Consider the following 16,836-nt stretch of genomic DNA (forward strand, 5'->3'; position numbering starts at 1 on the left):
TATATTAGTTTGCTGCCTACATGCAAAATTGGGAGGGGGGGTGTGGACAGCCAAGAAGAAAAAAAAACCCAGTTTAATTCATATAGACAAAACATATGGAACTTCTAAGCAGGCTGGATAAGAAATAATCTTTTCAGAAATACTACATTTTGACACTGAACAATGTCAATTAATATCGTTTTTGCTGACTTCAAAGTATTGTTTCTTGTAACTAATAAATATTTTCTTAAGCAAAAAATTCTAAACCAAAAACTGCTACAGGAGACAGTTACATTAGGTAAAACATTAGATGTATTAAAATTATGGAATTATGGCTTGGGAATGTATAATAAATAAAACAGTGTGGCACATATGAATGCAGTTACAGCATTTGCCATGGAGCAATGGCTTGTGCAGTTACAGAGACTCCACTACATGACGCAAAGGAGACATTACATTGAATGGTGCAAACAAGACAATTATTTAGCTTTCTCGACCTACCTGTATTAGAATTAATTACAAAGTCTATTAGTCTGTATGCGTTTGCTGATTGTTAGTGATGTCTACAGAAGGTTGGGAGCAAAACATTTGTATTTATTCAAATCTAAACAAGTAATAATGGGTTAATGAATACTTGGCAAAGTTCTTTGAAGAGCAAAAGCATTAAGCAATTGCTCAATGTTATTTTGCATCTGTATTTCAGATCTGAACTGGGCATAAAACTACTCACAACTTAACAGTTTAGGCTTCTCTGTATCTTTGGACACATCCCATGAGGATCAGGAGAGGTTACCTACCCAGACATTTGGGATGCAGCATATTCTGCAGAAAGCCCACAGCATCCTAACAAGGATTTAAACCGAGAGGGAAAACATTTACAAATCTGTATCACAGAGTGGTTTTCACTGCCAAGGCAGAGAAAACTAATTCAGCCAACAGAGAGAATAGGGAGACAATATAAACAGGTGTTTCCTTGAAAACTTAGCATGGTTAGTAATAGTACAGGAAATGGATCTCCAGAGGCCACAAATCGTTAGCATCTCTAATGCATTTGCAAATTCCTACTGTGCAAAGTCAGCCTGTAAAAAAAGGCCATTTCTAATAAGTGCCTTGTCTGGTTTCCTACACCATTTAATTTCAGATGAATTTTATGAGAACTCTGCTACATATTTTACCTCCCATCTGGTTCAGATTTGACAATGAAATATTTGTGTGTCCCACCCTGTTCTTTTTAAAGCTCCAAAACCAGATGTCTCCAGCACAACACTACTGCAGCAGCAGGTCATACCACATTCTTCAGCAAGCTGTGCCAGGCCTACTACCCCCCACAGACAGTTCCAGGTAAGGTAAAATTGGGTTGTTTACTCCCTAAACGAATAAAGTAAGCAAACAAACAAACTTCAACACCTCTAGGGCACTGTGTGAAAAGGCTGATTAAAATGCACTATGGGTTATTCTTCCAAAAGGTTTTATCTTGATGAAGTGGTGTTTCTGAAAGCTAAACACATTAAGAATTGCAGCAGGGGGAGATATTCCCCCCGCCTCTATTGGCTTGATTCCAGCACACATTTTTGCAACTTCTCTATTGTGATAAGCAGGCAGGTGTTTCAGTGCATACCTGCAGTGGCTAGATTTCTAGGAAGTTTACAAATTTCACAGTTGCATACATTACATATGAGAAGGATGCTGATGAAGACTTCTATCAGATTTTGCATTTTCAACAGACAATGTGTTCACTTCTTAGCAGTATCACAGGGCAGCTCTATGCTGCACATGATGCCACCTACTATAACATAAACAATTTATTTTTGTCGCTGAAATGTCAGAATGACACCTTTTATCCTTTCCTGCAGGTACAGATGGCCCTTTTGCAATATAAAGGAATCTGTATGGACGCCGAGGTAGCTTCTTTTCCAGAAAAATGATGAAGTTGTGTCTTTAAACTGGACAAATACTTTCTGCTTGCATATATTTGATAGTTTTTCATGCAAAACAACACAAAAAAATGCTCACAAAACGTAACAGTATTTTATAAGAAGGTATCCCCCAAGACAGACCAATTACAGAACCTGTCACTTCTTAAATGCCATAGTAACAACTAAAACCCACTATAGTCCTCCTTCCGACAAGAGCTAAACATCTCTCGGAATCACCACAACGCAGGATATTAAAAAAGAACATTATTAGTTGTTTGCACAATAATACCTTTTAATGTCATACATGAAAGGACATAAGTGTTCACAAATCTTTTCATGAAGCTTTTTCCCAGTCTGATGAAATGTTTAAATGTAAGTATAAATTTAGGCATATGAGTAGTCTCCTTGGAAATTCTATGTTATATAGCATATGATCATATTGTTTGCTTGATGGAAACACTATTTTAGGCCAGTGCAACAACCCTGGGAAAAGAAAGGAGTTAGTTACTGGAAATAAACGCAAGCTAAAACCACAGAAAACAGCCAAAGGGCATGAGAACCATTAGAATCATTGCTGCTAATGAGATGAGAAAGGAGGAACTCCACCAGCTTACCTGTTTATGCCAAGTTAAATATGCTTGAGTAGAAGTCACAAATGCTATCCTTCTGCATGTGGAATGAATATATTTAATAAAATAATTCTAGAAAGGTAATACACTTGTGATTGCACAATGTAAGAGTAATTCATCAGAAAATAATGTCTGTGATTTTTGTAACAGGATTACTTACTTTCCCCTTTCAACTGCCAAGGCATCTATTTCATCAAAGAAAAGAATTGAAGGAGACACCGCTCTGGCTTTCCTGAAGATCTAGAAAGAAAACAATGAAACACTCAGTTTTAAGGGATGGAAAATTTTTGCAGAATGCTATCATCCCTTGCACACCTCAAAAGCTACAGAGCATCACACAACAGACTTAAGCCTTTTTGTCTTTTTTTTTTTTGTTGTTTTTTTTTATAAAAAGAGCTTTTAGAAGCTATTCACGATACTGCATGATGCAGGCTTATATTGAAAGCTGCTACTTGGTCCTAAATTTTACATGAATCACTAGGCCAATGCAGGAGGAAGTTACACAACACAAAATATCCCTTCTGCTTTTCTCTTTTCTTTTTTAAACTTGGACTAGAAGGAGATTTTTTTGAAACTTTAATGGTAACCTAAGCAGAGAAGAATTGAATGCCAAGAAAGCTTAACACATTATGTATAGCTTGCGCCTTCTCACCTCTCTCACTGCTCGTTCAGACTCACCGACGTATTTATTCATCAGTTCAGGTCCCTGCAAAATTATAAAAAAAAAAAAGTTTAAAAAGCACATTACATTTACATAAAAAATGATTGAGGCAATCTGCCAGTGCTACATTACTAGTGTTCTTTTACAAGGAATTTTGTTAATTTGTCATTTGAAAAGTCCTAATTGTGTATTTTTAGACTTACCTTTTACCTGTACCAAGTTCTCCTCCATTTGTTATAGCACTGTCCATGCATGTAACTATGCACACAGGTTAGTCCTCTCAGCGTAATACTTTTCTAGTACTTTCATAAGAAATGGAATAACCAAAAAAATAAACACCTTGGGTTTCTTAAAAGTTGTCTCAGCAACAAGGGGGCTGCAAATCAGCCAGAAAGATGAACTACAGAAAAGCATTTACTTGCACTCTCAACATGCACCCTGTCTAGCCAAGCACCAAAACAGTGACTTAAACCAGCGTTTAACAGTGCTGCTTTGAACTTGACAGTCTGCAGGTCCAGAAAGAAGCAGCTGCCACAGCAGCACACCTGAAACCCATCCACGAGGCACTCCATCCCCAGTGAGAAAGCTGCTCAGTGTCTTAGCTCATTCGCATTTCTTCTCCTATCTGCAGGGACTGCCAAGCACGACTATTAGTGCCAGCTGCTGCGGTGCCTGTTGATACAGCCCTGTCCACTAGGAACAGACCGGAGACCGCAGGGTCAACGTTCAAGTCTTGCACAAGTACTTAAAATTATAAATATAAAACAATGGAGAATTCTCAGTGTATTTTCTGTTCTGCTATATCCTGTAGCAGAGGCTGCTTAAATAATGCCTTCTAATGGGACTAAGATTCTCATGGGATTGGTAATGACTCATTGACTTCAGCCTGGTTTGCATCAACATTGACCTGCAGCCACAACCAACGATGATTATCCCCTGCCCTGAATGAAAAGAGCCGGTGGCTTCAATCTATTTTGCAGGGAACAGGTGTCCTCGTAGTTTCACCAGCAGAAACTACATCCTTCTTCACAGCCAGAAAACTGAAGCACCTTCCTATGCTTCACAGCTGCGAGTACCTTCAGGTAACACTCGCCTCAGAGCAGTGAGGCAGCTTTAAAGAGCAGGTATGCTAGAATTAAGAACGTGTGGCAAACACACTTTTATACATCGGCAGCAACAGAGCTCCTGTTACAACCCCTCTTTGAATGAGATGGTCTGGACTTTGTACCCAGACTGGTAGAACGCAGATTACTCTAAAAACGCAGCACACTGGTTTTTGCAGTCTCCCCTCTCCACACTCATTTTCACTCTTACAATAACAGTTAATGCACTGACTTTACCCTGACACTGGCACCATTGAAAAGTACCTGAGCATATGTATGGGAAAAACATATTTTTTCTAAAAAGAAAATAAGAAGCATCCAGGCTATGGCACTGTTTTTTTTTTTATTCCAAAGGACCAGGTGAGATACTGCAGTAGCCAGACCTAGTGTACCGCACAAGGAAAAGCAATCATATAAAGGTCAGAAGAAGAGCACTGCATGCCTTGCCTGCAGGGAACGTAAATGATAAAATTAGCATTGTTTCTTTTCAACATCCACCCTTAAAGCAACTGCTGCAGTAGCTAAAGTTGAAGTGTCACCTGCAGGCTTCCAACAACTTCAAAATTTGAGTCTGTTGGATACTCAGGTGGAAACAGAATTATTCAAACACATAATTGAAGCATGCAGGAAAGAAAGAGAGAAGGAAAAAACCAAGGTAACAGAGAGAAACACGAAGCCTTTTCCTACTGTGGACACTCAACATAGGGAGCACGCAGCATTATATGCAGAACAAGCTTACAGCTCAAAGAGACAGCATCCAGCTGCTCCAGGCCCTCGCCATTCATCACGTTTGGTGCAGATGAGGAATCTGATAGCGTGGGCCTAAGCACAGTCTTCTTGTTCTGTTCAGCTTTCTGGTAAACTGAGCTGACACACTGGGAAACCTCTGCAGATTCTACCCGCAATTACAGATTTCTTTTACTAACTTTTTCATGGAGCCTGTGGACCTTCTCTTTCATGCCCTTATTCTCATAAGTAATCTTCATTCACATCAGTATTCTCATGGAAACCAGCATCATATGCATGAGTGCCAATAGTGTACTCCTGTAGTATGACACAACATCAAATAGCCTGACATTTTCTTTTCTTTTGTCTGAGCAAAAAAATACTTAAAACCAAAACTACTCTCCTTGAGCTTTAAGGTACAACATAATTTCAGATGCTTGGAGTTTTATTTTTAATTAAACATTAAAATATGATCAAGGCAACATCAAAGCAATATATACTGTTTAAAATGTTTCCAAAGAGAATTATTTTGAATGCATGGTTTTGCTGTAAGCTTTAACATGAAGTTTTTCTCCATTTTTCTCTTCATTAAGCAGCAACTCCATGTGAAAGACCACTATGTTTTAAGGACCTGTACCTCTTCATGGAGAACTTTCATAAAAATGGATTTGAAGGTCTCCTAGTTCACCACTCATGGGTGACACTGAAACTGCCACTCAGAACCATGGTTCTTCTTGCAAACAGCTTGTAACTTTTATTATAAGTGGCAATAAAGGAAAAGACTCAAAAGTAAGAGAAAGCAATCACCGAAGAGGAGGAATTGGTATACATTTCATTTCATGCAAACACTTAAAACCACAACACAAAACCTAAAAATGTTCAAAGAAGCTGGATGTAGGAGTTAGCTTCAGTCCCACCTGAGCTGAACCTCTGCCTTACCCTGTCTGCAAATGGGCTGTCCTTTAGCCGAGATTGATGGCAGTTCTTTCAAGAGACAGATCTGCATGACAAGCAATCTACAGGCCACCACAAAGTCACCTGCTGACAGCTGACACGGCTTCCAATTTTCTCAAAACTCGCCTTCTCTTTTTAGGAAGTCTGCTTTGATGTTGGAGGCCACACTCAAGAAATACCAGAAGGTTTTTTTTATTCAGTGCTTTTCTAATTCTTTGAAAATCAAATGACATGAGCCCAACTTAGTCTGCAAGTCGACATTTGTTCAAACATCATTTTTGGCCCAGAGGTGAGCATAATGATTCCTTTAAAAGCTGTTTATAGCTGTTGATATACAGACCAAAAGGTGCTAGCAACAAATGGTCCAGTTTAATGATGCATAGCTCTGTTCTCTTCTACAACCAGCCATCTTCCATAGGAAGGGACATGAAGAAATAAAACCTGTTCCTTCTGGTTATTTGCCCAGTGATTCCAAAACCAGCAAAAGATTTGAAGCAGGAAATTGGCAGAAACAGTTGTAGCTTAGCCATGCATATAAGCATACCATTTGTGAGCTACAATCCAGACTAATAGCATAAAATCAGCCAATTCAGGCACTGCTGAGTTTGTTTATTCAGCCTCAAACTAGAAAGAGTTTCCAGGTATGCTCTGTTTAAAGACTTCTCCATCCTTGTTTACAAGATACTTTCCCCTTGTATCATGAAACCTCTCACCTGTTTATGGTCTGGATTGGGTGTGGATTTTTCTCCTTTGTTGAAAAAAAAAAGAAAATTCCTTACATGTAGAATATTATCAGAATAAGCTCTTGAAATATTAACTGCACAAAAGGTAAAACCCCTATATACAGGCTGCAACATGAGATAAGCTTGTGCACACATGGCTATGGCAGAAGTTCTCAAAGCGTTTTTAAACTGCAAGAGAAACATCTGGTATCCCTGAAGTTAAAAAGTATCAGTAATTTTTCTAAGCGGTGCTTAAAACCACTTGCAGACTTTTTCCACCTGAAAAAAGATGGGGTAGTGACTTCTAATTGATAGGAAATTTAGTTGGTGTCTTCCCTCTCTAAGTAATTTTTTTACTATTTTGACAATCAGGCAAGTTATGCGCTTGTGCTTGTTGACAGGTCCAGATTTCTCCAGAGTACAGCACTGTCTACTCTCTTCAAAAATACTGCCATAACCTCACATGCAGGTTCTAAGCTCTAACACAGACACACTAAACTATGTTAGCCATAGACTGCAATTCAGATTTTTAAAAAATCCAAGTAATAAGAGAATTTCTATCACATCCTACAGATTATTATTCTACAATAGATAATGCACAATTCCTTCTTTGCAATGTTCAAAGTAGAAATAATCAGACAGACACTAAACAAAGCCATCAGTCATAATTAATATGTAACTTCAAATGAAGTATCTAGAAACTGAACTCTGTACTGTGAATCTCAAAAGTAAAAAAAAAAAAAAAAAAAGACAAAAAAGACAAGGGGGGCCAAAATTAGTTTTCAACTGTTGACAATGTGCTCCTAGGGCAATGCTCATTGCCCACACTCAGACATCTGCATCCGAGTTAGACATTCATATTAACTGATTTGGACAGACAGACAGTCTCTACATCACAGATGCAATGCACCTCACTCTGATGTGCTAATTTCTCATCAGACTGTAGAAGAGCAGACAGCTAGCTCAGAGGAGTGAAGCTTGATCCCACCCCTACCAGTGCATCTTTCACGGAGTTAAAACCAGCATTTTGGCTTCCCTTTTTTAAACGAAAATAAATAAAAAAATAATTCTTTCCAGTTCCATGACAATGCAGGTGAGATGATCTGCTATAACAACATTAACTGATTTGGAAGAGACTCAAAAATTAGCTACTTTTGATACTGTAATCTCAACGGTGAAATGCTATCCCATCCCTACCACAGTCAAACCAATGCAACATATGACTCAGGCTGGCTGCAGGAAAGAGAGTTAACAAGATAAACAGTGAGACTTCCTTTATTTTAACAGTAAGGCTATTTCTAATGCAAAGGGTGTACATGTGTGATTTGGTAATTGGTTACGCTACATAGAAAAATATTTGCTCAGAAAACGCATTATATTTGCTTGTTAAGAATAAAGCCTACTTCTCTTTCAATGCTGTTTAATGATTTAATCGGCATTATACCCAGGTTCTCAGCCCAAGTAAACTCCAGGCTGAGCACCCTGAACCACTTTAATCGCTTCCTCTCCTTCTGCGCTGTATTACAGAGGACCTTAAAAACTTGCTGACACCTGTCCGGTGTTTTAAAAACCTCAATTTCAACAGGTGTTTGTGGGCTCCAAAATATCTAAGGGAGCAGGCTGGCAAAAAATTGTCATCCTCAATCCTTGCAGTGAAGTTGCTAAACGCAGCATAATCAAACTGCAAAGGCAAATATAATACCCACTTTTCTTTATTGGCATGCCTCAGAACTCACTTGTTTGCCATCTTCCTTGATTAGCAAACATTAATGACAACCGTTTGAGGCTTCTTTACACAATACAGAAGCCAGTATTTGTCGTGTGGAGTAAACTGACTGGAAAGGGTGAATTAAATTCACTGCACGCACCAGTGCCTTCAGAGAGGGCCCTCTTCAGCGCCCGGGCACCGCTGCCACTCTAATTTTCCAGGATTTTCATGCTTGCGGAGGGCTGCACCGGCACAGGCACAGCACTACCAACTCAGAGGAGAAATTCTATTGCGACAGAGTTGAAATAGATCTAAAAGTAAACCCATCCCGCTCACCTCTCCTGTCCACAGAGAAAATCCCTCTGCAAGTCATTCCCATTTGTCGGGGATTTTCAGCACCCGTTCCTATTCCCCACCATTGCCAGCTACGGGCAAACAGCTGCCATCCGCTGCGCTGCCCAGGACCAGCCCTGCCACCGTCGGGGCTGTGTCCAGGTGGGATCAGAACTCATACAGCAAGATGACACAACATTAGCCATCTGCGCTGCAAAACCTATTCCCCTGCTGACACTTCACCCCTCCAGCAACACACCATCCCGCAATTCCTGCTTTTACTATATATATAGATATATATATATATCTCCTGATTGCTGACAAACCCTTGATAACTCTGAAAAGAGAGAGAGAAACGAAGCCCTAATAAAAATTAATCTTACAAAGTAATTGAGAGGGGACAAGGAAACAGAGACAGGGGATTACCTTTGAATCATTTTCTGCCTGCACGTTCACTTTTGGGAAGCTTATGGTAAGAATGGATGAATGCCTTATTTTATTTTTTAGATGAGTAAAACATGCAGATAGCTTTAAGATTAAAAGAGTTCATTCAAGTATCTAAAATTATTCTATCCCCTGGAAAAAATATGACATTTTTCAACTACAGTTAGTTTCACGATCTCCTAATTAACTAAAAGTTACTGCAAATGCATTACTATAGTTCTTTTTGGAAACATTATCAAGTGTTTGCCAAAGTTTCTCATAAAATGACAATGCTGCTTCATTTCTCGTCTTAAATATTTTGCTTAACTAGTCACAGACACCAAGCTTTCTTATTTCATGCTTCTGCTAACTGAAATCCCCATCAGAAGGCTAAACTACCTCCCCAAAATTCAGTGACAGCTCTTCCCAAAGCAAAGCAGCTGGCCTTTCCAAGTCCCATGAATCTGTTTGAGCTGCCACTGCCAAGAGCTGAAGGGAAAAGCAGAGGAAACTTCAATTGGAAAATATTTTGACGTAATTGACCCAGACGACAAACTAAGCTTAAGCACATGTCAAGCACAGGGAGTGGTACAAAACCATCGGCAGAGGGATACAGGAAGTTAAATCAAGCCAAGGTGAAGTCAGAACTCTGAGAACAGTGTATATTTTTGTAATTACCGCTAATTGAAAAAAGAACAAAAAAATTCCTTCAGCTCGAACTCTAAAGCAACAACAAATAAAATGTCAGGAATATTTTCTAACCTTTTAGGTTTTTTTCCACACATAGTTGGAGCTCCTGACCGATGCAAATAATATTTTAGAGCAGTATAGTACACACCATCTGTGCTGTTGTTTTACTCAGTGTTAACGTCCTTAAACACTACTTACTGTCACGGGTGGGTTTGGGTTTCTTCGGGATTTTTTTGTTGTTGTTGTTTTTAAATTATTGCCTCATCATGTTTACAACAATTAGTGTGTCTCACAGCTGAAGAGGTTTAACTTTTGGAGGTCTAAATTTTCTGAAAATTTAGCCTGTCTTTTTGTCACTAAATGAGTTTTTGCCTTTGTTTTGATTTTAAGCAGACAAATATTAAAAAGTACTAAGCAGCAAGAGGAAAAATGATGCTTCCAAAACCATTAAAGCATATAGAAGTTACATAATTATTCTTATTTACGTTGTAAATTCAGGTAATCTGCTTGTTGGACAGAAAACAGAACTCAAAGTCTCCTGTTGATATAATCCTGAGCAAAAGCTTCCTGAAATTAGCAGAAAGTCTCCCTCTGGTTTTAGCAGGCTGAGTAAGTAGAAGTAATGCAATGCAGGATACCATCAACAACATACATCCTCTATAGCATGCAGCGTCCTGGGCATACGGGCAATTTAAGGGGCAAAAGAATTTTCCAGTCCCTGTGGCCCTTACTGGGACCATCAGCTAAGGAACACATTACACCTGGGTGATGGAGTTCATCTGGGTAGGAACTGTGATGGTGCCTCCCAGCCTGACAATGTAAGAGCAAACTTCAGTGTTCATTTTGCAATAGGTGAAAACCAAAAAAGCACAATGGTTTTCTTATTTGTTAATAGTTACCTACATACCACAATAATAAAAGAGAAAAAAGTCCGGAGATTCTCTGCTGGGTGCCTCCCAGAAAATCAACAGAAAAATCCATGAACAAAAGCAGTATTCATTAGATTCTTAGTATAACACAATGATACAGGTTTTCCTAAAAATAAAGTTGAAAAAAAAAAGTCCGAGTGGACAGTCATAACAAATTGAAATAAACTAAGTGTGAGAACCTGGGACCTAACACTAAGATGCAAGACAAATGCAGATACAATTATCTATGCCATACAGCAAGATATGGAAGTTTCCTCAAAAAATATTCTTATAATATCACCATAAAATCTTAGTTGTCTAATCAACATGTATCTCAGCTGTCAAAACAGTACAGAGAGATACCCACCACGTAACAGTCAAAAGAGGGGGGAAAAAGCCCACAGAAATAACTCAGTGACAAAGGGTTTAATTTTCTTCATGTTCAGTTTCAGAAAGCTAGATGACATCTAAAGCAAAAATGTCAGAGACAATTGTACATAACAAAGAGATGTCATCAGTCTGGCAAAAGCTTGAATTTATATCTCCCATCCTATTAATATTGATACGTCCAATATCTGTATATAATTTTCTTATTAATAAAAGAAACGCACAAAATACATTTCAGAAGAAAATTACAAACTTTGGGGTGAGTACAAAAGAAGTGTGAAGAAGCACAAAAGTGTGTAAAAGGGTGATTGAAATATGAATTCAACAAAGTCAAAAACTATTGATAAGTCAAGACTGATGTTCAGTCCTGAAGAATGAAAAAATTATCCTAATTTATTCCTTCACAGACTCTTATAATCGTTTGTATCCATGACCACAAAACACTGAAAACTCTGTAAGAGGCTGAGAACAATTCAGTTGTCTTCTTGTAACAGAGGTTTGGGAGGGGGGAATAATCAAGATGACCACTAAAACCCTGAAAAGCCTCAACGCTGCAAGAGATTTAGGAAAAAGGGGTGGTGGGAAGGAGCAGGAAGAGACATCCCCTGGAAAGTAGTTGACAACCTCCTCCCCAATAAACTTAGCAGTTATATTGTATTAGAGACAAAGAAAATCAAGTGAAGGAATAAAAATAAACAATTCCCCTTAGGAATTATATGCAAGATTGCTTTGTAAAACAAACCAACCACACAACTGCTTTTCTCTGGAAAATCAAAAGGTCACCAATCTTGGTGAAAATATAGCTATAAAAAGTTTTGGCCGAATATCAAAGAGCTTGTTTACAAAAGGGCCACATTCATTGTAACACTAACCATTCAAACTTCACAATAGATTTCAGGAGAGAACAGGATGCAACGTCAACCATCTGTTATCACGTTATTTTCTTCAGCTCCTCTGCCCAGAAATTACATCTAGAATTTGCCAATCTTCCGAAACTTACCGGAGGCAAGTCAGACATGGGCTGAAGGCTGCACCACTTCGACCATGCCTCATACTGCATTATGACAACCAGACATGCCCAAGACACGTGGAAATGTCACTTTTTAACAGATTACATATAACCTACCTAAAGTACCTCATTTAAGAGAGCCAGCTGTCCAAACTGCGCAGACATGCATAGGCACATCTGGAAAACACTGCAAAGCCTTCCTGGAGCCAGGCTGGGGCAGGGGTGATACCTACTGTACTAAAGCAGGCCAGCCAACTTAGACAAGTAGAAGACATTCAGCACTTCTTGAGAGAGCTGAACTTACTGTGCCCATGCATCCTAAATGTAGCATGAAGACTTAATAGGTCCATCTTCCAAAAATCACTGGACCAAGTAAGCACTGCACGTAACATACTCTATTTCCTCTCAGGTTTCAGACAGAGGGAGAGACAGCATCCAGCAGCAGGCTCCCATAGCTGGGGCTATTGCTCCTCTCTGCGGTCCATTCTCAAGAAGGACACGAGAACCTGAGCCACCTGAACTATCCTGAAAGAGTATCCTACAGGCTGTACAGCAGACACTTTTCATCAAAATTACTTATTTCGGGCAGGAGAGACTGGAAAGAAAACGCAAGTCTGAAAAGTAAATTATCAAGAAACACACTTCCATTTCAAAAAGCCTGATATCAGTTCCAGAGACGGATATTTGAGACATAACGTAGAGAACAGGAAAATTAATAGGACTATAAGCAAGAAAAAAAAAATCTCCTCTCTCAAAAAAACCCCCAAAACCCCCAAAACCCTAAAAAACTAAATATTCATCTACTTTGGATTTATTGCAGGAGCACATGCAGTGGAAATTAATTCATGCCTGTTATGCTTTAAGAAATGCTACAGACAATGATGTTTAACACATTTAGTACATGATGGATGTTGCCTTTTCTGTCCAGGAAGCAAATGTGAAGTTAGAGAAAGTGGGCTATGTTCCCTTCGTGGAGTCAACATATCCAAGGCTGGACACGCTCCAGAGATGTGCTTCTCGAAACATCTGTACATTGAATATTCGACTGGTTCCAGGCCAAGGGATTTTAAACCGATGGGGAATAAAAGGCAGTTTCCCCAAGCCAGCCACTTCTGCTGCAGCTTGTCAATGACAGGGGGGTTTGCATCACCAGAACCACCCCATGAAGAAACACTGCATTACTGCACAAAAGCATTTCATATCAGTGCACCTTCAGATATACCTCCTATTCAGCCACGTACCACGTTTTACTTCTGGAAAATTAACTGCATCAGTAAAAGTGTGATGTAGCTACAACTGATGAATATAGGATAGCAACAACATTCATTTTTAACTGGCCCTTTTTTTTTTTTAATTTTTTTTTTTTTTTTTTTTCCCGTCGGTGAAGTTTCGAGACACGTCCAGGTCATATTTTTATGAAGAATCTGATTTTCTATTTCCTCAGCTCCTTTTTTTTTTTTTTTTTTTCCCCGAGACTGCTACCCTTTTTTCTCCACCCTCTCAGGCATCAGAGCTTTGGGCAAGACAACGAGGAATGTTTTCTTTTAAGCGGTGCAGGAGGAAAAGGTTACCCTGTTTACCAGTAACTCCGAAATACAAAGAACCACTTTGTCTTTATGGAAGAGGCAGTAAAGGTAGCGTTTCTTAAGGGCTGAGGTTTCCAAGGCTGCTCTTGTTGATGTGACCGTGACCCAGAGGCAAGCCCGCCATGGCGGGGAGCGTGGGCAAGGCAGGGCTGCTGGCTCCAGGCTGGGTGCCACTGCCTGGGCTCCCAGAGAGGACAGGATCCAGAGCTACGGTTACAGAGTGTCTGAAGGGATCAGCACAGGAGGAAGCTGTGCAGAAACTAACAACACAGAAGGCTTTGTGAGTAAAGAGATGGTCAACAGACAAGAGTACGTGATCTTACTGCTGAGAAGGAGATACTTTTAAAACACTTAAACAAATGTTTTCTCTTGCACTTCATTAGCATTCTGACACAGCTGCAAGACTACCCCATGTGGAATCACTCTGCTATCTTTTTTTTTTTTTCCCCCTTCCTATGTGTTGAAGCTCAGTATTATTATTAAATAAGTTCCATTCATGCATTTTCCATACAGCCCACAGTAATCAATTACACTGATTCATAGGCAATGAAATCCAAAATTTTTCTGTACTTTAAAGTATTTTTTAATGCTGAGAGAATATCCCACTTGTCCAAGAGTACTCCAGATATAACTGGTTTTGCAAACTTTCTAAAAACTAGTGGAGTAGAACTATTTCCCCTGAAAAAAGGCAAATAGGGCAAGAAAAAATCTGCAATGAAAAATTAACAGTAAGATAAAGAAAGTGACTTTCCTGAGGAATGAAAAAGAATGTAAGAGATGAGATGATAACATTTCCATGCAAGTATTCAGTACAGTAAGAACTACCCAGAATCCAGTCATATTTCATTTCTACTGCTTCAAGAACGTAATTGTTTCCATTTTAAAATTATTTTAAATAATGCCAATAATTAAGATGTCACTATACAGTTTACCCATTCATCCAACATATAATTTCTGTGCTGTGAGAAATTAAATAATAAATTTCTTAAAAGAATACAAAAAAAGCACTAGTCCTTTTCATAAAAAAAACCCCAAACCTTACACTTGATATTTACAAGATGTTTGCTGTAGCATACATAATGATTAGAAACACTAAGAGCCACTGGATTCTAGCACAGGACATTGGTGAGCTATCAACAATTACACAGGAGTTAAGAAGATGTAAGACTAGATGACCTACCTTCACTGCCAAGAAGTTGAGGCCACTTTCATGAGCCAGAGCTTTTGCTATCATTGTTTTTGAGCACCCAGGAGGTCCATAAAGCAGCACACCTTTTGGAGGCTGAATCCCCATTCGGATGAAGGAGTCAGGATGTTTGAGAGGCCATTCAACTGCCTGCTTCAATTTCAACTTGACGTCTTCTAGTCCTCCTATGTCTGACCAAGATACCTGCAAAGCAGACCATGTTGCTGAATTCATACAATGGAGCAAAACAATTAAAAAAGAAAATAAAAATTGCTCTGTAGAATATGTACTGGTTATTTCATGAAGTTGTTTTTAATGAGTCATTTCTTCAAAAAGCCTTTTTTAAAACAAGAAGTAATTATTATTAATGAAGTCACACAAAGTAAAAGGGGATTAGACTTCCTTTATGCAGGAGGATGTAGGTAAAATATTTTGTATCTACTTCAAAGATCAATAACAGAACATGTAAAAATAACATAAAATCACAGCATCATCACACAGGCAGAAACATTTTGTGTGATCACTAGCAAAGTTACAACTCAGTTCTCTTGGTTTTTTAATGTAATTCTGATACAGAGTTTATAAATTACTTTGATGTTTTCCCTGAAGTAAAAGGTTGTATGAGCTCAAACTGCTTTTATTTATACCTGCAGAGTGAGGCCCTGATCCCTGCTTCATAAACCCACTAAGCTGAACAGGACTGAGTTTTAGAAGTTTTGGGGGTTCCTGCACTGCCAACACTATCACTCTCACACAGGACTTTGGCACTGGAGATTTGACTAGAAGCTTAAAAAAACCCCACAATCCTCCAAATACACAATTATCTACAAAAAAGAACAACCACACACAAAAAAGCAACCCTCAAACCCAACTGCAGTTAAATTTGCTCTGCTGAAGACAAGAGACAGGCTTGTCAGGTATGCATCAGGATAGAACTAATGCATCCTACCCAAAACAGCAGACAGACCTAAAACCTGCTACACCTCTCCCCGCATCACTCTCAACAAGCCTGAGACTTTTCCCCACATCCCCCAGCCTATTCTTCGTTCTGTCACCATCCATTCCCATCCACTTCAAATATTAAACATGTCAAGACACACCTAAATCAAATGATCTTCTGCCTTAAAACATTCTTCCAACAATTTACTAGACATAAATCACCCTTTAGCTCTGGGAAGTTAGCTACACTTGAAAGGCAAGCAGAGTATTACTAAAAGGCAATGTATCGCCCTCCTCCTGACTTGAAACCTGGTGTCTCTCCTGGCTTGGCCCTATTGCTATTTTCCTGATACCAGTGGAAACTAAAAGTAGGAATTCCCTGCAAGAGGCAATTCAGTCTACTACTGAAGTGGAAGAAAAAGAGCATTTGGATGTGGTGAAAGCACTTTTGCCTATGTCTAAGTGAACTGGTAACCAAATAAAATTTCTTGATGGTCAGACTTTGACATAGAAGAAAATTACAAAGACAGCAGAGAGCAAACAGCAAAAATCAATACACATGGGTCAGCTCCTCAGAAATATTCCCAGCTTAAAGGCTAACTGGAAGGTGAAGAGCTGCTGATCTGCTGCCTGCAGAACATCATCTCTGTCACATCAGGAACATGTTACAGGAACTCCAGAAAAAAAAAAGTGACCCGGGTTCCTGAGTGACCAGCAGCTTCTGGTTTCTTAAATAATTACTTTATAAGCCTGGGGAACTATGAAATATGTGGAGCTGATCACCACTGCCTACTAAGAGGGATCTGCCAAATGCAGGACTCCCTTACAGAAAGAAAAAAAAAAAAAAAAAAACACAAAAAAAAAAAAAAAACAAAAAAAAAAAACAACAAAAAAAAAAAAAAAAAAAAAAAAAAAAAAAAAAAAAAAAAAAAAAAAAAAAAAAAAAAAAAAAAAAAAAAAAAAAAAAAAAAAAAAAA

At 38.8% G+C, this 16,836-nt stretch overlaps 1 protein-coding gene across 2 annotated transcripts in view; it reads right to left on the reverse strand.

Annotated features, from left to right (window-relative positions):
* Window positions 1–16,836, reverse strand: part of SPATA5 (spermatogenesis associated 5) — a 205,890-nt gene that overhangs the window by 154,593 nt on the left and 34,461 nt on the right. For both annotated transcript variants that reach the window (XM_014949867.1, XM_014949866.1), the window contains exons 11-13: window positions 14,915–15,124; window positions 3,177–3,230; window positions 2,685–2,764 (exon numbers count right to left, since the gene is read on the reverse strand). In XM_014949867.1, the coding sequence (XP_014805353.1) occupies window positions 2,685–2,764; window positions 3,177–3,230; window positions 14,915–15,124 (344 nt within the window). The remainder of the gene's footprint in view (window positions 1–2,684; window positions 2,765–3,176; window positions 3,231–14,914; window positions 15,125–16,836) is intronic.

The sequence above is a fragment of the Calidris pugnax genome, unplaced genomic scaffold, assembly GCF_001431845.1.
Source record: "Calidris pugnax isolate Ruff unplaced genomic scaffold, ASM143184v1 scaffold42, whole genome shotgun sequence".
In the NCBI taxonomy this organism is placed as follows: Eukaryota; Metazoa; Chordata; class Aves; order Charadriiformes; family Scolopacidae; genus Calidris; species Calidris pugnax.